The sequence below is a fragment of the Bos indicus x Bos taurus genome, chromosome 4, assembly GCF_003369695.1.
Source record: "Bos indicus x Bos taurus breed Angus x Brahman F1 hybrid chromosome 4, Bos_hybrid_MaternalHap_v2.0, whole genome shotgun sequence".
In the NCBI taxonomy this organism is placed as follows: domain Eukaryota; kingdom Metazoa; phylum Chordata; class Mammalia; order Artiodactyla; family Bovidae; genus Bos; species Bos indicus x Bos taurus.
Genome location: NC_040079.1, coordinates 88,709,905 through 88,733,705, shown reverse-complemented (window position 1 = coordinate 88,733,705; position 23,801 = coordinate 88,709,905). Strand labels below are relative to the sequence as shown.

At 43.7% G+C, this 23,801-nt stretch overlaps 1 protein-coding gene across 3 annotated transcripts in view; it reads right to left on the bottom strand.

Annotated features, from left to right (window-relative positions):
• The window catches only part of RAPGEF5 (Rap guanine nucleotide exchange factor 5), a 256,576-nt gene that overhangs the window by 66,442 nt on the left and 166,333 nt on the right, over positions 1-23,801 (bottom strand). For 2 of the 3 annotated variants that reach the window (XM_027539948.1, XM_027539946.1), the window contains exons 10-11: positions 5,850-5,968; positions 5,286-5,374 (exon numbers count right to left, since the gene is read on the bottom strand). In XM_027539948.1, the coding sequence (XP_027395749.1) occupies positions 5,286-5,374; positions 5,850-5,968 (208 nt within the window). The remainder of the gene's footprint in view (positions 1-5,285; positions 5,375-5,849; positions 5,969-23,801) is intronic. The other variant, XM_027539947.1, reaches the window with a different exon arrangement.

Below are 23,801 nucleotides of genomic sequence, written 5' to 3'. Positions count from 1 at the left end.
AGGACCACCCAGAGATCCGTGGGGCATGACAGAACCCTGGCAAAAATCCAAATGGGTTTTGCTCACTATACCATTGCCTCCTCATTCCAAGAATTGAGAGCAAAGAGCTGTGTGACCAGCACCACTGTTTCCCTGGATTATCTCCTCTTTTCAAAACTGTTTTAGAGGCTCGACCAACAATGCAGGTTTGTGATTCTGAACTTAGGCTGCAGAGGTACTGGGGCAGGAAACAGTGGATACGAGGCCAGATATGAGCCCAGGAGAGGGAGTGGGGAGGGCGGTGGGGCAAAGTGGAAATGACTCCCCCCTAGCTTCCAGGGGCAAATGCATAACTATTTGACGCTTGGAATTTGTCTTTGAAGAAAGTGGGGAGACACAGTCATCATGCTAGCTCTGTGGCTCTCAGACCTGCCTACGCACAGCATCACCTGCGGAGCTTTCAAAGACCGTAAGGCCTAGGTCTCAACTCAGGTCAACTGAATCAGCATCTCTGGGGTGGGACTCAGATACTGGTATTTTGAAAAATGCCCCGTGTGCAGCCAATGATGCAGACACAGATAAGATCTATGACTGGTCTATGACGTGTCACATGGTACCACAAAAATAAAAAGACAAATCCAAGATAATGTTACATGCATGTTAACTGCATAAAACCATGGGGAGCCTCCCAACCATCTAAAAGCTCTATGCCAGCCCCCAAAAGTTCTAGTCCTCCACAGCCATGCGGGCACAGGCTTAAAAAGATCTTGTCACTTGCAAAAGAAAGCCTGGAAGAGGACCCAACAGCTTTTCAGAAATCCTAAAAGATAAGGAAATTAAGGAAGAAGTTCACCTAAATTGTCTTCTGTATTTCCAATGATCAGGAAAAAAGGCATTCTTAATTTTCCTTCAAAAGAAGTATGTATCATGTATTCAGGACAGGTTTGCTGTTGGCAGGGGGAAGAAGGTAAAAAAGTCAGTGAAAAACTGTCATGCTGTTCTAGTTCCACTCAAGGTCCCATCAATGCAGTGCTCCAAAAACACTACTAAGCTGGAGATGGAGAGCAGCTGTGGCACCCCATCAATTAAGTGAGACGCTTCTATGACATAACCCAGGTATTAACTTTCACAGAGGTGGTGGCCTCGCTACACAGGTAAGGGACTCACTTTCTCCATGATGTAAGGAGCCTTGTAGATGCCACTGAAAGTACACCCACTCGCACAGACTACACTGTGGTCAACACACACCGAGTCCACGATATCCTGAAGGCAACCTCATGAAGTAAGAACAGCCATACCTGGAAGAAAGCAGGTCAAGCCTAGTAAGCATTGGCTGATAGGCTTTACCTGTTTCCACTATCCTAGTCTCTGTTTTTCTTGAAAACCTGTTATCACAAGCATATTTGCTTTGAAAAGATGAAAAAAAACCCAAGACACAGAAGAAACAGGGCAGCAAATAATGTCCTTTGCTCATGTTTCCCCTAAAGTAGACTCATCATAATGCAGATGTAGGAAAAAAAATCAGTAAGAAGGATTTTCTCTGTGTAATCCATAGGATACACAGTGTGTCGCCCCCATCTGCCCCACTTTGAAACAGAAATCGTTATTCCTAACAGAAGCATCTTGCATCCTTTCCAGGGAGGGGAAGGGCTTAAACAGGAGCAGCCACCACTGCGGACCAGGGCAGTGGTACAGACTTAGACCTCCATCCCCCCAGCTCCTCCACACACAACAAACTGGTTTTCTTGCTTCTTGCCTTCCGTGTAAGTCTCCTGGGCTAGGAATGCCCAGTGATATCTGTCCTATTTCTGGGAAGATGGAAGACAGAGCTGCTTGATTTTCCTCTAACATTCCAAATCCTTCAAGTCAGAACCTGAACCTTGAAAGAAAAGGAAATCTTTGCAAACAGCTTCAGTCTTTGCATGTTCACCAACAGATATCCAGTTACCAGACTCAAATAGTTTTTCAATTTTAAACAAGGAAGGATTATGCATTCATTCATTCCAGAGATAATCAAAGGATGGGTTTTTGTGCCAGGTACTACCAGAGGGGAAAGGTAGGCACGCAGAAGATTATGATATGAAAATAAGCATAGTGTCATGTGGGTCAAATCATTTAGGAAAATCATTAGTAGGTTGCTTGTAAGCATCTCCAATCTTTTTTGCTTTTAAAACTCAGTTTGATATGGTGATAGAATACTGTATGAATTGTTGTTTTCTATTCTATTCTTAATTCAGGTAATAACAAAAATACATTATCTCATATTTCTATTCCACTCAATTAAGTAAACTTTTTTTCCTGCTTGCATCTTAACATCAACTAGCAATCGCTTGAACTTTCCTTTCTGAGTATAAGTCTCTTCTACTGGGCCGTGAACCTACACTTTAACAATGAAGTGACTTTTGTGGCAAAGAGATGGGGAATAACTTGCATCTCTTGTTTGGTTAACTTCCCCAGCCTCTGGCAGGTACAGGAATGTAAGAATCAAGATCAGGCTCATCCCAACCCGAATCATTTATTTCCTCCCATGTACCTTTCTCCCTCACTGCCATTGGGGCCATGTGGACCACCACCATATGGCTCCACCCGGCTCCATATGGCTCCAGCTCCCTAAAAGGGGCGCTCAAGAACATAAAAACACTGCTGTATACTTTTATTACAGCCCCTTCTCATTTTCCTCCATCTGTCTTCCATATGTTTACGAGACTCTATTAGACCCCTGAATACATAGGCCTTTTATAATGAGGGTTGCCAGCCTGAACAAGATAAAGAACTGAAATTCACCTCTATCAGTGACAAGGGGCCTCAGCTACTTTAAAATAAGTGATTCATTTGGTGTTCAAACTAGAACAAACTCATAATCACTTTTCTTCCATTTTTACATGAAACTGATCTTATATTTATGAGATTTCTTTTAGTTTTATCAACAAAAGCCACATACGGGTCTTTCTGTTGTATTTTCTCCAAGTGCTGTTCATGAAGTTTGGAAGAACTGTGTGTGACTTCTACTTAGGTGTCCCTATGATATTACACATCCATCTCTCTCCAAAGTTGATTTTTTCATTATCATAAAACTCTCCTTTGATCAGAGGAAGTATTATTACCATTTTCCCCCTCAGGTGTCTCTGCCAACACATGTGTTTGCGTCCCCTGCAAATGCTAAGGAAATGAGTAGGAGTGAGGAGAGGCTGGCCCAGCAGGACTGAAGCCACCCCCACTGAGTCCTGGTCCTCTCTGCTTTGCTCAGCACCTGGCAAGAGTGACACGTGAGACCCCGGTGTTGGTATAATCTAAAGCAACCTGGGACTAACAGTCACGACACACCAGCTACAACACCCTTTCCCAACAGGAGGCGACCGCTGGCATTACTAAGAGGGATCAGGGTGATTTTTCATTCCCAGTATTAAGTATGGGAGCTTGTTAGTAGGCACCAGGACTTCCCTGGAGGCTCAGTGATAAAGGATCTGTCTGCCAATCGAGCAGACACAGGTTCAATCCCTGCGTCAGCAAGATGCCCCGCAGGAGGAAATGCAACCCACTCCAGTGTTCTTGCCTGGGAAATCCCATGGACAGCAGAGCCTAGCAGGCTACAGGCCATGGGGTTGCAAGAGTTGGACACGACTGGGCGACTAAACAACAACAAGAAGGCCATCCCTCACAAAAAACAAATGACAGTGAGAACAAAAGAAAAAAAGAAACCAACTGGCCCAGGATTGACTTCAGTAATCTCTACTCTTATTTATACAACTTAGACATGAAGTCCTGTGCTACAGAATAGAACTGTAGTGCTATTAAGAACAAGCCACTGAATCTCCCAACCTGGTACCCATATTCAAAGGTGTCTTCATGGCAGATAACCTGTCTGTAATCAAGTCCAAACCACCTGTGTAAAGCAGTCTGGTAATCGGTACACAGAAAATTATGGCCAGTTCCATAATGACCACCTCTGATGAAGCAGAACTTGCAAACATTACTCAAATGTGCAAATATTAATAGACAGACGAGCAAAAACCACCCAGCAAATGCCACAAGAATACGTTTTTCTTTTAGCCTGTGTATAAATGACTACTGCTATTTTTTTCCCCAAATACACATAAGGCAAAGTAAAGTTTTTATTTGAATTGTGAGATCAAACAATAACACTATCAGTAGGATGAGTGATGGAGTCATTTTGACTTTTAAAAAACTCAACTGCATATTTCACATATCTTTGTTCCTCTTAATGTCCTTCATAATGCAGCACAGATCTGTTAAGTTCAGACAAAACTGCTAGGACCCAAGGAAATGCTTGTTCTCACCTGAGCTATCCTCTCAAAATCCTTCTTGAATGGGAGAAACTTAAGGAGTTATCGATACAAAGTATTGTACCAGCACAACCCCCAAATGCCTTTTATTGATGCAGTCCATGTATTGCAAACCGTGGTCACGACAGGTGCTATGGCGGCAGCAAAAAGTGCATTTTAGTCAGGGGATCAAGTCACAGAATTCAGGCTAAAGTCAGAGGCCTATTCATTGGGATAACTGCTCCAGGCTGAAACAAATTACAAATCCTGGTTAAAAGAATCCAGCACTGCCCTGTGTGATGAAGGAAGTTTAGCCAGATCATGCAGGGATAGCATTTCCAGTAGTGCAAGGGTGAAAAAGCTAAGCGGGTATTTTGCCTGAGGATTAAATAGAAGGACAAGGAACCTGACCAAGAAGACTTCAGTGAATTATTTCTAGTCTGAGAAGCTGTGAGTCTCATATTCTGCACAGTAGGGCTTGCTTTGAGCAGTTTGTGAAACACTTGGAAAAACGCAGAAGTTGCCACTAAGCTTCTAGTTGCTGAATAGTTGCATTAATTGTTGACATTTTGGCAGGGAGGCTCCTCCGGCCAGCTCAGTGCTTCCCACGGGCGGGCTAGGTAAATGCTTGCCGGTAACCCCCATCTCCCTTGTAATCCTTCCCACTGAACACTGGCTACTGGATGCTGGCCTCTTGTTGTCAACTGCCTTTAGGTGAGATTTGGTAAAAATTGCCAGCAAAACAAGAATACGTGCCTTCCTATCATTTCTTTGTACAGCCACTTACCAGGCGGCTGCTGGGATCTCCATGCGTCCATTTACTGGATTTAAACAAAACGGCAGGAGGCTAAGGGGGAGGCGCACAAAGGTCTGCCGGCTCAGCCGCCCCGCTCCACCCCACCCCCCCGCCCCCCACCCGCGCTTTGCTGCTTTGGTTAGGGAGGGAGCCTTGCCCCTCAGGAAACTGATAAGGGCGCTGCAGCCGTGAGTCTGGAAGAAGCGGGAGACACCCCCCTGCCTTACCTGTTTCTTTGTCCTGGACTTCTTCCAGGTGCAAGTCATTCAAAAGATGCTCCAAGATCTTCTCCGGGGTCCCGGACACGACCACGTATCTGTCAGAGAGCAGAGAGTCCACCGAGTCCTCCTCAGTGGAGGACTGTGAGCGGCTGCTCCACTCCTCGTCCTCATCCTCCTCGTCAATGTATTTGAAATAAGGCACATCGAAGGTGGGCAGGGGCAGCTCTCGGTCTGCCAGCGCGGCAGCGGCGGGATCCTTTCTTTCTAAGTGAGGGTCAAAGACCCTCAGCCGGGAGCTGCCCATTGTGCACGACCACTAACAAAGGCATCCCCTAGATGCTCAGAGATCTTGCCACCTCTGTCCTTTTGCTGGGAACCGAGTCCATCTGGCTGCTAGGAGCTCTGCAGTCAGCTAGAACGCTAGCTAGCTCGCTCGAGAGGCAAGAGGCGGAGAAAAAAAGGGAGGGAGGGAGGGAAGAGGAGGCAGAGACAGCGAGTGAGATGGAGCGGGAGAAGGGGGGCAGGCAGGGAAAGGAAACAGAAGCGCGGGGCTCCGGTGAAAACTCTCACCTCCAATCGCTCTCGGCGCTCCCCGCCTGCGGGGCTGGGCCGCAGCTCTGCACTTTCTTCAGCACCAGGACATTCTGGTCCTGCTCTTTCACCTCAACCGTCGTCACTTCATCATCCTGCTTTAATTGCCGACAGGAGTGATGGATGGAAGAAGGAAAAAGGGAGAGAAGATTAAAAGGCAAAAAAAGCTAACAAAAGCTGCAATCTCTCAAGTTGCTTTCCCACCTAATTTCTTTATAGATTCAGAACAAATTAGGAATCTGGTCAAGAATCTCCGTCTAATGGTAATGGGTCCAGGATCAAGTTCTGTGGACACATAAACCATTAGAAAAACATACATACTTTAAAGGAAACTGAAAAAAACCCAGTGAGGATGGGAGTCGGAGTTCATTTGTAAAACTACTTGAATGATCTGAATAAAGAAATCCAAAGTTCAAAGTCTCAGAAACACAACACACTAATTGCATGTGTACTACTCTTTTACCTGGTTACTGCTTCCTAAACAGCCACTATGTTAAAAGTGAAAAACCATACAAAACACTAAAACAATGAGCAAGCCATATTAAGTAGATGCAATGGCTACGTACTGTCATTTACATCACAGTCTTACTTTAAAAGGTGGGCAAAACACTACTCATTCTATTATTCAGTTCATCTTCCTGCCCACGCAAATTTGAGATGGCCTTCACATGTATCATGTACTTGTTTTGCCAGGATATGAACAAAAAATGGATCCTCTAGTTAGAATCTCATCTGGGCTGAAATTCGGGTGTCATGGGTGACTGCACTGACTTTCTTCACCTCGATCACTTTTAACGCGGACAGAAGGCCAAACAATCACTCATTTCTGCACACACAGCTTCCACAGGCAGAGCCCAGCGTGGCCCGCTGACGAGGCTCTGTTGGAGTCGGGCTCACTGCTGACCCAGCAGTGTGGAGCCGCCCCGAGTGATGAACACTTTCAGAGTGTGGAGTGTGAAATTCTGATTGGCAACATCCAGCCAGAGGAAATTGTGGTGGGGGAGGGGGGCAAGGGGTGTGTGAGAGACACACATGAGAAAATGTAACTTCTGTATCTCCAAGGGTCTGAGCAAAAGATTGATGCAAGAAGCTGAGAGCCAACAAGCAGCACCTTAAAAATGATGCTACTTCCTTACAAAGGGAAACAGGTCCTAGGGTTCCGGGCACGTTTCTATGTTCCTGCTCCTGGCAGAAAACCTACGTAAATTAGGTATAAACACACAAAAAGAACATTTTCCCCCAAGTGCATAAAAAGTACTATGTCTCCATGCCTTATTAATCAGTTTTCCACTGATTAACTGGAGATGCCAATGTATTTTATTCACCTTCCATAAGAATAGGAAGGCACTACTCTTGTAATTGCCAACCAAGTCAGTGGGAATACTAAGATTTCAACTCCCGATGTTCTCATTTCTAAGAAAATGTAGCAACCTACTCATTCGAGTCCTCCAAGATCTTCTTAAAAATAAAAACTACTAGTCATTCCAAACAGCAATATAATTTTATGATCATGCCTTTTTAATCTCTTAGTAGCAAATAATTTTACTATGTAAAACTGATGTATTACATTTCAGCAAGGTCAGACACGCAGTTACTGTGGCAATTAATGCTGGATATTCATTGTTAAAGTCCCCGAGGATGGCAGCGACTCCTGTAACATGAATACCAATGTGTAATTGCTATCTTTCATTTCTCCAAGGAGGTTCTTTTGTTATCCATGTGGCTGAAGTGAAATAAGGTGGCTGGAAAGATGAGCATAATATTGACCAAAAAATAAAAAGTAGGGGGGGTAGCAAAATGGAGTCTGGAATACTGAGACACAGAAGCAGATAATTCAGTAAAGAGCAGGTCTGAAAGGACAAAAAGCTTCCTCTGGCGTTCCTCTTGTCGTAAGCCAATACTCGTTTTATATGAGCCCGCTGTCATTTTGAAGTACATTTTACATCCTACGTGCATGTGATATATGGCATTATTAACTTCCGCAGGCCCTGTGCATACATATGGATGGGAAGGGCTTCCCTAATGTCTGTGTAACTAATATGTATTACAGGGCTGTGCACGGGGCAGCTACACTCTGCTGGGCAGGGGCCTAGCTGAACCATATTGATGTACTATCAATAGCATCTTATGTCACAGTGGTAGTTTCCATTTTGAAAACCTGTTAAAAAATAAAGAAGCAAAAACGCAGAAAAATCAATGTATAAAGGGAGATGGAAGTTATCTAAAATTGCCGTGAAAACATAATAACCCTATGTATTATATCTGCTCTCAAGAAGGAAGGTGAAATTAATGCCTCACGTCCAACCCATGCCAAACTGCTCTTCCTGAAAAAGAGCAGAAGTACCAGAGTTGAGGCTCTGGTCATGAAACTTCATTCTGGTGCTTGCTCAGCTAAAAATAAAGGTATTCAGTGAACTAATGACAAGAAATGCATTCAATGACAAATAGTTTGTGAAATGCAAGTAAAGCATTAAAATGCTTAACTTATAGACCATCATTCAACAGACAGTGGAGGGGGGTGGGTTTCCTGTGGGGAAGGTGTTGTGCCAGCCACTAAGGGGCAAGCAAAGGTGAGTAAGACTGGTGCCCTGCCCTTAGATGACAAGGTAGTAGCTCCATAACGCAAGTCTAATGTGGTGAGCTCCCCAAGATGAGGCCACATGCAAGAGACAAAAGCAAAGGTAGAACTCATGGGATTTGATTGTCAAAGATGACAGATCGAATCCCAGATCTGTGGGTGACAGAGAATGGAAGTGCCATTAAATGGGGCAAAAAAAACTGGTTCTGCTGAGACTGATGGATCTGGTTTCAGACAACTGATGTTTCAGGACTGACAATACATCATGCTGTAGATGTTTAGCAAACAGTTAGAAATAAAGAACGAGGCCTCTGTATGAAGGCCAAGGACAGAGACAAATCTGTGAATTATTCCAGTTAAGGGAGTGGGTGAGACTGTTAAAGGGAAGCAGGAGAGAAAGGGGATTATGAAGATGGATAAAGGAAGAGAAAACATAGGAAGTAGAGAGGAAAAGAGGGGGATCAGAGTCACGAGGAAGCCTACTAAAAAGATGATGAAGAAGTGAAACCAAGATGAGCCAGGAGTAGGTGGAGGGCGATGAAAAGCTTATCTGATGTCAAGTTTATGAAAATGAAGAGTCTATGAGAAAGTGATGACAAGACCACGGTTAAGTCCAGCGGTGGGAAGGGGAGTGTTGAGGCATGAGTGAATGTGGACGAATTGCACAGATGAGGAAGACCACCTCAGAATGTCACCAGGAAGGGAAGGAGTCTGGCTGAAGAGGCTGCCTGGCTGGGGAGGTGGGGGGGGGGGGCGGGTGAGGGGTGATGCAGAGAAGGCGAAACAGGTCAGGAACAGGTGTGGAGGGGTGAGGCTACCACAGGACCAAGAGTTCCTCCTTTCAGAGAGTATCAGGGGAAGGAAGACAATGGAGGTTTAGAAAAAGAAAAAATAGAGCAGGGAAAAGAAGAAAGCTGAGGTAGAACAGATGAGGTGGTTTCCATCATCTTTGCAGAGTGTGAGTTGAGACCCTCTTCTGGGAGGAGGGGATTCACTGGTGGCCCAAAGAGAAAACTGTTTGGGAGAAATGGCTTTAGGGGGTGCTGCTACTGCTGCTGCTAAGTCACTTCAGTCGTGTCCGACTCTGCACGACCCCATAGACAGCAGCCCACCAGGCTCCCCCATCCCTGGGATTCTCCAGGCAAGAACACTGGAGTGGGTTGCCATTCCTTCTCCAATGCATGAAAAGTGAAAAGTGAAAGTGAAGTCACTCAGTCGTGCCCGACTCTCAGCGACCCCATGGACTGCAGCCCACCAGGCTCCTCCATCCATGTGATCCCTCTAGGCAAGAATACTGGAGTGGGGTGCCAACATGGAATAAACAAGTTATGGAAAAAGCAATTGCCAGACAGCTTTGTGCTGCTGAGGGTAGAAAACACATATGTATGGTTTTAGGCCTTCCTGCCACGGTGTTCAGAAACCTGAGAGGGGAACAGTGGACGATGCCCCCCCACCCCCCACCCCGGGGAAGTGATCAGCAATGGAGACAGGAGGCAGGAGAGGAGCTCAGGGCCGCATCAGCACACACGCACACAGCTCCTCACCACATGGCGTCTGTCTAGTGAGTGGAAGAACAGCTGATAAACCAGGGCAGTGTGGAGGGGCCGAGGACAAATCTTTACAGGAATGAAGGGACAGGTAGGCAGGCGAGCAGGTGGAAGCTCTGATCAAGGAGGCTGATCTCTGAAGCAGGGCAATTCAGAGCAGTGAAAACGGGAAGAAGGAGAAGCAGCCCAGATACCCGGAGCTGGCCTGGCACTCGGGCCCAGCCCCGCGTTCTCCTGTTAAATGTCAAAGATTCTGCAAAAAGTCAACACTAGAGAAGGTCACTCCGTGCTGTGGTGGGACAAGACAAAAACATGGCTACTCTGAACAAGATACAGCATAAATATTGGTCACAGAAGAAAGTAGCAGGAAGCCCAGCTAACCAGTGATGGCTGCTTCTTTCCTTAGCTTTACTTCTTTCCAGCCTTAGCTTTGCTGCTGCTCCTAGAGATAACATTTAAGATATCTCACAGTTACCCAGCTGGTTGATCAAAAACAAAGCCGCGCTACTTTAAATCCTCCCCAGAGTCACCAAACACAAACCACCAAGTCCTGTAAATCCTTCTAAAACCTTCTTGCACTGAGCTGTTGCACGGCTCCCCCCCAGGGCAAGCGCTCCATCCCCACGCCAAGCAGCAAACCCAACTTGCTCAACTACAACTGTGTTCCCAGTGGTCTCTGGCCAGAGGGCACTGACCATGGATGAGGGTCATTAAGATGCTGCCCTGCCATTAGCATGGCGCAGAGTGGAGGTGATGATTATCGGAGTTAAGAATAAAATGCATTTATTTCCTTGCCAGCGGGATGAGAGAGTCACACTCAGGAATGTTCCCAAAAGTGATTACAGGCAACAGGGCTCAGAAGATGGGTGAGCTACGAAGAATGCCTGAACAAGAGGCAGAGACCTCAGAAGAGAAAGGGCTCTGCAGGTGCAACACTGAAGAGGAGGGTGCAGTGGGGAGCAGGGTGTATTCCCAGGAGGCGTATTCCCACCCCGTGCCCTGCTTTGGCCCGTGATGCTCAGCCCTGGTTGGTACATGCTCAGCGAGAATCCTCTCCTCTCCCTGACACACATTTCAGCTCTCAGGCTCGCAGAAACTCATTCTTTGCCCTACTCTCTTGAAGGGATGTTGGGAAGAACAAGAAACTCCAAGGACTGGGCCACATAGATTCTTCACGCTTTGCCCTTGGGATGTAGTCTGGGATGCAGTCTGGGATGAGCAGGGAGGTGGGGGAGGAGAGGAAGTGCAAAAATAAACAGGTATCCACAGCTGAAAGTGGGAGAGGGGTGAGTGCTGAGGGAAAGCTGTGTGATCACAGACTCACAGGACCTTCTCAACAGAGTCCATGAGGAATACAAAAACAATGGAGGATTTTCAGATCTTCCCTGCTCCTCATCTTTGTTCCATTCTTTGGGCAACTACCTATGATTTCTTTTCTTTTTATGGCTACACTGCTCTTCTGCCTGTGAATTCTCAATGAATGACAGAACCCGTATCTTTGACTTACTTTAGATTAAATTCAAGACCAAGATCAGCGTTTATACTTACAAATCCAACTCTTCTTCTTTCATTTATTCACATGAAAGACATTTATTTTTAAGATGAAATACATATAGGGTAATAAAAATATAAAGTCAAGAACTGATGTTCACGGTTTAGCCGGTCTAGGCAGTCCCAAACCAAATCTCTGACTGCATTTATATTTTCACTTATCACTGGCACTAGCAAGAAAAAGTGATTACTAAGGGATTTCTCAGGCCTGCTGAAATTGTCACAAATACTTGCTTGATTTTCTATTATCTCTGATGGGAAACGTTCTTCTCCCAAGTGCTCACAGAAAGCAGCTACTGATATTCTCCATGGCATCGTGTCCCTGCTACTCTGTGAGCATAAACTTAGCTGGGGGTTCATGGATGGGTTTCAGGGACTCAGAGAACCCTCTAAAAGTATACAAGATTTTTTATATGTAGGCAGTTTTCCAGAGTCCAGAATTCTAGGTCTCACTGGAGTCTATGAACCCCAAAAGGTACAAATCATTCCATACAATGAAACTCGTATTATCACCACATCTAAGGAAGCTTCTTTGACAAATCTCCTGCCATAACACTGTCTGTCCAAATGAGATGCTCAAAGAACTCTGTCATGACATCCATCACACTGACCTCTGATTATCAGCTCTTTCTGTGGTCTCTGCGAAATGATGACATCTTGAGGGCAGGGACTGTGACTTCTATTTCTCTTCCTAACACACAGCTCAAGGTCTGGCAAATGATATTAACTTGATAATGGTTTACTGAGCTTACAAGTTCATGAGCAAGGGAGACAGTGAGCATGTGGATTTCCTTTAAAACACAGATTCAATCTCAACGGTCACTCTCCTCCAAGGCTGCCTTTACCCTCTCTCCTCAGTCACCCTTCTATTATAACACTCATCACATGAGATAACTATGCTTTGAACTTGAGTGTTACACTTGTTCCATCTGTCAAATCTATCAGACTAAGCTCCCATGCAACTGACATATGAAACCCCATAACTAACACAACCCTGGGAAGGCCTGCACTAAATGGTACTGTCCCCCAGTCTAGGGCACGAGGGAAATACGGTGTGGGTGGGAACAGGTCACCCTGTGGGCCCAACTGGGGAAGATGTGGATTTTGCACCCTCTAAGCTCCCCTCCTGCCCCAAGCAGGATCCTCAACACTCCTCCCGTGACCCAGGCTGACTCCATCATCAGACCTGTATAAAGCAGGCAGCATAGAGACTGTCATATGAAGGATGCACAGAACCATCTAGCTTGACACTCAAGAAGTCATATTAGTAGTACAAGATGCAACGCAGTTTTCCCTCAAGTCTGTGAACATAGTAACTGAAGATGCTAATTTATTCATAGGAAGGCATTTGCTATGGACTAAATGAGTGCTCTCTCCAAAAATTCTATGTTGAAACCTAATCCCCAGCGTGACGGTGTCTGGAGGCAGAGCTTTTAGGTGATTAGGTCCTGAGGGTGGAGACCTCTTGAATGGGATAAGCACCCTTATAAAAGAGGCCCCTGAGAGATCCTTTGACCCTTTGCTACCCTGTGAGGACAGAGCAAAATGAGAGCTGTCTATGAACCAGAAAGTGGGCTCTCATCATACATTGAATCTGTTGGTGCCCTGATCTTGGATTTCTCAGCCTCCAGAACTGTGAGAAATAAATTTCTCCTGTTGATAAGCCACCCAGTTTGTGGTGTTTTATTACAGCCTGAAAGGACTGTGATGCATTTAGAGCCAATAGTTTATTACGACTCCCTTCATTCCCCACCCTTCTTGGTCGGACTTTCATTCACCTTACATTGTGCACTTCAAGAATCACATCCTCCAGGTTTTCTGCCCCCTCTACCTCCAGTCTGATGTGGCGGGCCCTTCTCTGGGACCCCATGGTGCCACATGAATCCTTCAGACTCAGTATTTCAAAAAGCACACACTGATGACCTTTTTTGTCTCCCTTCTAAAGTATAAGTTCATGCGTGGCAGGCACTATATCTTCTTCAACACTGAACTCCCAACAAACAGGTCTTGGCACTTCATAGATATTCGAACACTAGTCAAAGGAATCAGTGAATGAACACAAAGAGGAAAGGATAAAAGTGCAATTTTGAGTGGAGGTTTACAGGATGACAGCGTAAGTCTCACAGACTGCATCTCAAGTAGTGGACTCTGATGGTGCTAACAGAGTGGACAGTCTGCTCAGAGGTGCTCTTTCTAAGGGTCACCCAACTACTCGGGCAGTGGATGACACTGGCCCGCCCTCTTCTGCATCTCCATCACCAGCTGGAAGTCTGGGACACTCAAACAGATACAGGTGAACTGAACAGAAGAGGTGCATGCGTGTCACACTGGATAGTGATATAGACAGACAAGAAGTCACGAGATCACAACAACTTGCTCTAATTCAGGATATGGCTCTGAGAGTCGTTAATGTGAAAATCACTAAGGCAGCCCCCAGATTTGGCCCGTACTTAAGAGGATGGTTGGTCGGTTGGTTTAGTTGGTAAGTCTGACTCTTGTGAGCCCACGGACTGTAGCCTGCCAGGCTCCTCTGCCCATGGGATTCTCCAGGCAAGAATACTGGAGTGGGTTGCCATTTCCTTCTCCACTTTAAGAGGATACATGGTAAATATACATGGTGAAGTATAAAGCATCATGTAATCATTAGTTACCAGACCATTAAAGAAAGCTAACATAATTTTTATCTCACAGTGGTAGAAGTTACAGTTGGAGAACTAGGGAGACAGCATTGCCATATGCAACTAACAGATCTACTAGGAATAGGCAACAAGGGAGGGATCGAGTCAAGACCAGGCAGATAAATTGGTTATATTTATTGAGGGCTCACCATATATCAGCAAAACTAGGAGATGAGCTTCCGTTATATTATCTAAGTGTTAGTTGCTCAGTCATGTCCAACTCTTTGTGATCCCATGGACTGTAGCCCACCAGGTTCCTCTGTCCATGGAATTCTCCAGGCAAGAATACTGGAGTGGGTTGCAGTTTTCTTTTCTAGGGGATATTCCCAACCCAGAGATCAAACCCAGATCTCCCACATTGCAGGCAGATTCTTTACCATCTAAGCCACCTTCTTATCTAACCATTACAACAATTCTGGCTTCCCTGGTGGCTCAGATGGTAAAGAATCCGCCTGCAATGCGGGAGACCTGGGTTTGATCCCTGGGTTAGGAAGATCCCCTGAAGGAGGGCATGGCAACCCACTCCAGTATTCTTGCCTGGAGAATCCCCATGGACAGAGGAGACTGGTGGGCTACAGTCCATGTGGTCGCAAAGAGTCAGACATGACTAAGCGACTAAGCATAGCACAGCCCACACAGCGTAAATACTATTAAATCTCTCATTTTGACAAAGTAACTTGGCCAAGCCAGATCCCAGGGTGAGGGTGTGTGTGCTACAGCTGAGATTGAGCCCAGGAAGACCCAACAACAGAGCTCGTGACCAGAACCACAGACATCCCTGGAAGATGGTCACTAATACATGTTAGAGACTACAGCTATGGCAGGGACTAGTTTACCCTGGTGCTGGCAGCCAAAGCAAGCCAATCTGCTCAGCGTGTAAGCAACAGAGGTGTCTACATCATCCTGAGTTCCAAGAGGAGAAGAGGGTTGACAAGGACTGAACGTGGTCTCAGGACCACAACTACACCAGCTCAGCAAGAGCAAAGTCCAAGACCCAGCAGGGGGGAAATGAAGTGCTAGCAAGAATTGAGTTAAGCATGGCAGGGATCAGTTCAATCTGATGCCCACAGAACTTGGGCACCAAAAGACCTGAAGACTAAGGTTGGCAGGGCTTCCAGCGCATATGCTGCCTTGGGCCTGATCGGCTCAAGCACTGGGCAGACATGGAACTGTACACTTTAAAATGGTTACTTTTATGCTATGTGAATCTTATCTCCAACCAAACAAAAGAGGGCTGTGAGGAGTCTGCTGATCAAAGCACATGGGACTCTGCACCAAGGAGCTACAAGAAGGTCTGGGAAACATGCCCTTTGAGGTGTGTTCAGATAGTTGGAATGTCTAAGAAAAAAAAGATAGGGACAATGAAACCATTGCAGGAGATTTTCACTTTCTGAGCTACACTGTCTTGTGGAACAGGATTATTGGTGATGTTGTAGAAAAGTACCTTCCGTTAATGGATCGTGAGTTGGAGGAAGCAGACTCAAGGTCAATTTTAGGAAACACAGAGGCAAAATGACCTCTTTTTCAAACTGGAGCAGAGTCTGGCAGTAACATTATCGACAAGTGAAGGTGCTTCTTCAGTGAGTAAGGCTGGAGATGATGACCTTCACATTTTTCCCAAATCCTCAGATCCTACAAAATTCGGTTGTCTTGACTTCACTTTTTCCCCAGAAGCCCGAAGTGTTGGTTCCCTACAGAGGAAAGCTGCGTGTGATTTAGTGTTTAGGGACTCTCTCCTCATCTTGCACTATGGAAATTCACACACAGCTGAGCAAACCAAACCATCAGTGCCCACATCTATTCTTGTACTGTAAATGTGGGTACCGCAGAACTGGAATACTTATCTGAAAAAAAAATATCTCCTCCGGCCAAAAACAATTTTGTCAAAGAACAACCTTCACAGAATTTGCTGACAATGTATCTCATGATTCTATTTTCTTACAGGAAAAAAAAAAAGCAAACAGAGCTTTAGAAAAAAAATAAAAAAGGATATCGCTGGCAAGATAGACCTGATTAACAGAGCAGCTAAGGGAAAGATAAAGTAAGCAGATGTGTGTCAAGGTGAGCAGTGGTTTAAATTTACCAGATTCCAAGGTTCTTGCCTAGCAAACACATCCTGTCAGAAAGAGTATTTGAGTTAATGATCATTTGTTCTTTTAAAAAATCCTAAGAATAATATGATTAATAATTCAAACTAAAGCCTAAATAGGACTAATAGGGCTCATCATCCCCAGACTTAGAAAATCTAGGTCAAGTCTGACTTCCATAGTACGAAAGCAAACACAAAGTTGTTATGGAATGTGGTCAAACTCCCAGAGAAAACCAGTAAACGTGATAAGACAGAAAGTTCCGGCTGCTAGAGAAGAACCGTATATATTGAATTTTACTGCCTCTAATAATTATTATCATGTAAAGTAAGATTTCTCAGAACCCTACAATTAGGGCAAGGCTGGGAATCTGATCCAGGCCAACTTCAATCTAATTCCTGCACATTTTATTTTCCTAACACTCTTTCTGGTCTAATATCAGTTCACTACAATTCAGATCCTCTTCTTTGCTTCATACAAGACACTCCCCATGTGACCCTTGAGAGTTATTAAATCACACAGGTTTTTTTTTTTTAACATAAAATCTTAAATTTTATTAAATCTTTCTCAGCAAGTGCTCTAGTTCCAATACACTAGTTCTTGGTTGCTGAACAGATTGTGGGTGGGGAAGGAGAGGAGAAGGGCAAGGAGAAACGACAGGACAAGTTCTGCCCTGATATTTGTTTCAGGAGAACATGGACTTGGTCTGTCTTGTTCTCTGTGCTGGCCCTCCATCCAGAACAACACTGCCTGTAAAACGAATGAATGGCCTGGTGAGCGACAGATGAGCAGACAGATACTAGACAGCAGAGTGGCCCAAGGTCAAGGACTGAAAGGTCGGCCAAGGCCGGGAGGAGGAGGTTCAGCTACAAAGAGATAGTCCAGAGAGCAGGCTAGGGTAGAAAGGAGAAATTTCAGGAGTGAGTTAATGCCTAATGAGACCCTAGTTTGATATGGCGTTGCTGATTACTTGCAAGGGAGAAGTCAACATCCTTTAGCATCAGCATGTCTAAAGTATAAACAAGATAAAACACCTGCAGCAACAAACAAGGCATGCTGTCGGCCAGGGTCACGGGCTGAGGCTGCTGCACTCCATTGCTTCTGCAGCCCCTTAGTCCCAGATATGGTGGCTATTTCATTCTGCTAAGACTTACGAGTTACATACACTCACCCTGGTTACTGAGTCTATGGGAATGTGCAGAGGCTTGGCTGGGTTGGGAAATCACTAAGACTTATCCTTTGGCTTCAAGAAGCCTAGGTCAAAGGGCAACTGAGGGTTCTGCCTTGTGCATACACGATCTGACAGAAGCCCATTAGAAGGTAATTCAGACGAAATGGGGATGCCTTCAAATTCTAAATTAGATCATTAAGTAGCTGCTAACATGACTGAGTTCACTGGAGAAAAACTGTCTATCAATACTTTGCATATGAGTTCCACCAATCCACAGCATCCTTGGAGAAGGTTTGCACAATATGTTCACGACAGACTCTTACTTTGCAAAACACTGAGATGACTTAGTGCTGGCAACAGTGCTAATTTCCACTTCTCATTATTGGTATATCTCGATGGCCCTCAAAATACAAAGCATATGTTGCCTGAGATTTAAAACAACTAAAAAATCGGAAATCTTGTTTGCTAGGCAATTTTACAGAAATGGCAAATACAAATTGTAGAAATACGTTCTTGTTCCTAAGAATTTCCATGTCATTTTGTGTGTGTGACACACACATGCAAAGTTATTCTAAAGGGAAAATATCAATATTGACACTTTCCCCAAGCAACCTAAAGATGAGATGAAAACCTAAGGCTTCAAGTCAAGGAACTCTATAACTCTTTCCAAATGTCTGCCGTGTGTATATAAATGTGACTTTACAAGTGTATGCATGTGAACACACGTGTGTGTGTGTGTATGCACTTGAGTGCACGTATAACTTCAGAGAGGGCAGAGCAGTAATAAAAAGGTCAGACTCTGTCCTTATGCAAGTTATGGAGTGAAAAATTCCTAGTTACCGTAGCAACTGCAAGATCACATGGCATGGGAGCAAGGAGATACAAAGCATCTTAAGTAAACACTCTTGTTTTTTCATGTTTTGCACATTCCTTGGTGTTTTAAGAGAGACACACCTAGGTCTCAGCAACAACCATCGCAGAAACCTTGTTTCACAGCATGAAACAAGACTATGAGACAAGTAGGACTGTGTCAGTCTTGGTTTATTGTGCACTCATAGAAAAAGGTGGTATTAAAACAGGTTAAGAGAATTTAAACTGCAACGAAATACTACTACAATTGTTTGAAAGATAAACAAAATTATGAGATAAAAAGGAAGAAAAGGTTAAAATAAGAAAGAAATAAATTTGGTTACACAGGAGTAGGTGTTTCTCCCTTTTTCTGGAGTGAAGGATGGGTATGGAGAAAGAGAAAAATGGATTGAAAAGAAATGGAAGTACTTAAGTGATAATACAGACCAAAAAAAAAAAAAAAAAAAATCATCTATTTTCCTGAATGTTAACGTGCACTTAGTGTACCAAAGAGGATTGAAACCTTCAAATACAAACCTGCCCAGGTGAGATCCTTGCTCCATGAACTGTGACTCACTGAAGCTTGAAAGTTTGTTTCTACCCTTTACCAAGTATGTGTTCTCCTAAAGATTTGTCTGCAGTTACCAAGTGATGATTGGTGAGGAACCTCCTTGTCCTTTCTGCCTGTCATTTCCAGGCTAATCCTCCCTGGTACAAAACCTTTAATTTAAAATTTTAAATCTCCAATGAACTGGAACCCTGGAGCAGGCATAACTTTGGATTTGCACAGATTTGAGTGCTTGAACTTCAGAAACATTTCAAATCACTCACATTTGCCTTCTCTACAGAAATCAGGTCCACAAATACCAATTGAAAGCCTCATGCTAGATGCTGGGGATAAAAGTTCAAATAAAACATAGAGCTTATCTTCAGAGAAGAAATATTCTTTCTGAGAGACAGGTGAGAGATAAAAATTTGCATTAAAAACAACAACCAACAAACAGTGGTTTGGAGCAAGGTTGTGGATAGTGGTTAATGAGCTGAGCCACTACAAATAAAGAGACTAATTTCTTCTTATTTCTAGAAGTTCAAGACAGTAGGATCTAGAAGCTTTTTTTAGTTTGTCATTATCTCAGAGTTTCATATCTCAATCTTCCTCAGGACATTGTAAACTCAGAAAAACAATTCCAAATATTTAATGACGTGGCTTGAAATATGGCTTCAGCACCCTGATAGCAGAGCTACTTCTAGCTGGATGCTAGATCACCATCTGTCCCATACCAACTGCATTTCACAAAAAGGAGATTTTTTAGAAATTCTATCCACCAGAGTATTTTTAGAACATAAAAGAACAGAACGATTTTTGGCATTGATAAGCATAGTCAATCAGAGTGAAAAATGGCTACTCAGGGCCTCCCGAGTAATCGATCCGCATCCGTTTTAAAATTGCAACATTTTCCCCCAAAGTGTTTAACACTCAAAAGTATGAATGCTGCTAAACTGGGGAAAGTGGGGTGGGGGACGTCATCTTCAATTTAAGACAGGAATTTCAGAACCAGAAGAAATCTTACACCTCTAATCTCCTACTTTTATAGATGAGAAAACTGAAGCTCAGAGAGGTAATATTACTCACTAAGCTTATATTTGGTATATTTAATTTGGAGGAAGTCTGTTAACAGTTTCAATTTCTCAAGAATACAATGGATTTTTTTTTTAATGTTGGCAACCAGTAAAAATATGAAAACATGAAAAAATCTGCATGTGATAACTGATGGAGAAATCTTACTTTTATATTATAAAAATAAATTCCAGTTATATTAAAGACATGAATAAGAAGTGTAACTCTAGAATAGAACAAAATAAAATTAAGTGTCTAGCCACAGAAGTGGGAAGAACTTTCTAATTTTAAAGGCATTTTTAAAGTTAAAAAACATGAATCAACACTTTTGCTCATATGTGCATAAAAACAAAAAAGAAGAAGCCTGGAAAAACTACATGTAACAAATACGACTAAGATTTATGTCCCTAATGTATAAAGTACTTATTCAAATTAGTAAGAAAAATCCCAATAGAAAAAATGGGCAAAGGAGGTGAATAGATTAATTACAGAAGAAATATGGATGGACTGATATTCAACCTCACTAGAAAAGAAATGTAAATCTGAACAAGATAATACTTTTCCTTCCCATCAACCCAACAAGAAAACTTAGCTTCTCCTTCTAAGAATCATAATAATCAATATGGGTGAAAGAAAGAAAGAGAAGTCGCCCAGTCGTGTCTGACTCTTTGCAACCCCACGGACTGTAGCTGACCAGGCTCCTCCGTTCATGGGATTTTCCAGACAAGAATTTTGGAGTGGGTTGCCATTTCCTTCACCAGGGGATGTTCCCGATCCAGGGATTGAACCCAGGTCTCCCGCACTACAGGCAGACTCTTTGCCATCTGAGCCACCAGGGATGCTCCAATATGTGTGAGGGGTAACAAAACAAATACTTTAATGGAGTGTTGATGTTTATGAAAACTGGAACAAGCTTTATGAAGAACAGTCGAGCATAAAACATAAAAGATTAAGGCAGTTCATACCTGTGAGTAGTAATTACTCAGCTACGAATTTACCCTTAAGAAATATAAACTTAGATAAAGATTTTTCTAGACATGTGCATCTCAGAGTATTATAACTGGAAAAATTTGAAACCCTATTTGCCCCCAAATGGGAAGTGTAGATAAGTAAAGTCTGTTATAGAAACGTAAGGAAAGCCTCATAATGCATGTGCTGATATGTTGGAGACGGTAAGGAGAAATCCTGGTTAGTTCTCAATAAAGTTTTCTTTTCTTCCTTGTAGCTTTCTATTATTTCTAAATGTAAACAAAAAAGTCTAACAGAAAGAAATGTGCTATAAATTCCAGCAAGTTGCCTGATGCCTTGTTCTTGACTGTTAAACAGCCATAAATCTCAAGAATGAAGCTTGTTTTCAAAAACAAATTCAATTATTAAACAGGTCAATAACTGTGTACACTATACTAATTTTAAAAATATTTTGTAGTTAGAAAATGGGGAGAGAGAAAAATGGTCAATGCCATTTTCCAACAATATCTAACACTCCTTAGATACAAGACTTATGATGTCTGCCTTTTATGATTTGTGTTCTTACCTGGTAACAATGCCAGGAAGTAAAAGAGATGATGTTTAATTTAGCAAATGCCTCACAAGGTGAAGAAACAATTTTCTAGAAACAGACACCTTATTCAAAGTACACCCCTTCTTTTCTTCGGTCTGCATATTACCCTTCTTTAACTCCCTTATCTTTGTTTTCAATCCTCTTCCCTCCTAAGTGGTGACGAGCTTGGGGGCTCAAATCCAATCTTGCTCACTTATGTCTCTGTTCTATCGTGTGTGATGTCTGGTTCATTAGTGCTTAACAAATGCTTTTCTCAATGAACATAGGCAAGAATAAATTAATCTTGGCCAAGCATTTAAAAAATTTGCTCTATATTTGAAAAGGATAAAGTTCTACTGAAATTAAAAATCATTTAGGCCCTCAACAAAGTGAACTTTATGTGTCACAGCTGAATGCCTACTGTTGGTAGCAGCAAGCTAAACAGTTATCTGGCTGTCTCCATCCTAGTAGGATTTTTCCTAATCATCTCTACGAGTTCAAACAGGGGAATCTGAAATAAGCTGCTAATGGCAGAGAAGCTAAGCATCTGACTGATGCGAGATGCTAGCATCGGTCTGAAGACCTCAAGGCAGTCAAGTAAGTGACTGAATCCCCCAGAATTGCTGGGTCATTGCATCTGGCTAAGGAACACACATTGAATTTCCTCTGGGTCTTCTGTAGGCCTGTGCTACCCAACTCTTCTTTCTAGGGTCCCCCAGACTGGGAAGTCTGCAGTCTGCCATCCTCTATCACTTGGAAGGAAAAGACAGCATTCCCAACTTTTCTTCTGGAGTGAAACGATCTTAAAACTTAGGTTTGGGCCAAAACGGGCCCAACAAAACTCTCACTGCCCTCTTCTCCGAAGGTTTTGGCATGGCCAGGTGTGGTACCTAAAAGCAGAAGTCAGAGCCAAGATGCAAAAATGGCAAAGCACACAGGGTGGGGCCCAGGGGGATCAGCAGCCACAGATGTTGACTCTACCTGGGGCCACCTGGATCTTCATGAGGAAGGATTTTTCCAGGGTGTGGCACACTTGTCTCAGGTCTCTGCAGATCTCCTCTATATGCCAAGATCATGAGTAATACTAAAGGACAGGAATTTGAGATTTACTGACTTCAAATAGAAGTGGCATCTACTTAAAATTAGGATACAGGTCAGACACAATTGCTAACTTACAATGGAAATGGCATTTAACAGCTCAGCAAGTCTTGAGAGGCATCTGCCCAGAAGCATCTGGCATTCAAGTATATTCCTTAAAAGACAATCAGAATAAAATTGGCTCTCTGCTTTGTTCCAAAGTTTCTTCTCTCGAATTTTAAGGGTTAGTTAGAATTTGGCCTCATCTTGAGAGTCCCTTGGACTTCAAGGAGATCCAACCAGTCCATTCTAAAGGAGATCAGTCCTGGGTGTTCTTTGGAAGGAATGATGCTAAAGCTGAAACTCCAATACTTTGGCCACCTGATGTGAAGAGCTGACTCACTGGAAAAGACTCTGATGCTGGGAGGGATTGGGGGCAGGAGGAGAAGGGGACAACAGAGGATGAGATGGCTGGATGGCATCACCGACTCGATGGACGTGAGTTTGAGTGAACTCTGGGAGTTGGTGATGGACAGGGAAGCCTGGCGTGCTTCAATTCATGGGGTCGCAAAGAGTTGGACATGACTGAGTGACTGAACTGAACTGAACTGAAGCTCAAAAGCTTCCCTTCTCCACCTGACTGGTATATCCCTTAACCTCAAACCTGTAGGTACAACTCAGCACTAACTCAAGCCATGCATGTTTCTGTCTCTGCCACTGTATATTCCAGTCATACGTACTAGGAGAGGAGACAGTATTATCTCCATGGTTTCAATTAACCTCTCAGTTCCAACAATTTTAGAGTTATACCAAAGTATTGTTTTAACACAGAGGTAATTTTCAGTTCTGTGCTTCCCTATGGATGTTTAATAAGCACTGAATGCCCCAGTAACTTTTTGTTGGCAAAACTGTTTGTGCCTGCTTTTAGGACTTGCTGTGTTAGTTTTTGGATGGGGTAACTGCTTCCCTGGTGCCTCAGTGGTAAAGAAACAGCCTACCAATGCAGGAGATGAGGGTTCGATCCCTGGGTCAGGAAGACTCCCTGGAGAAGGAAACAGCAACCCACTCCAATATTTTTGCCTGGGAAATCCCATGGACAGAGGAGCCTAGCAGGCTATAGCCCATGGGGTCACAGATAACAACTGCTAACAAGCAGAGGAGAAGTAGTTCAATAGAAATGCTTACTGGAGCAAGGGTCACTTCAATCAGGCTAGCCTCTGTTAGAGCCCCACAAA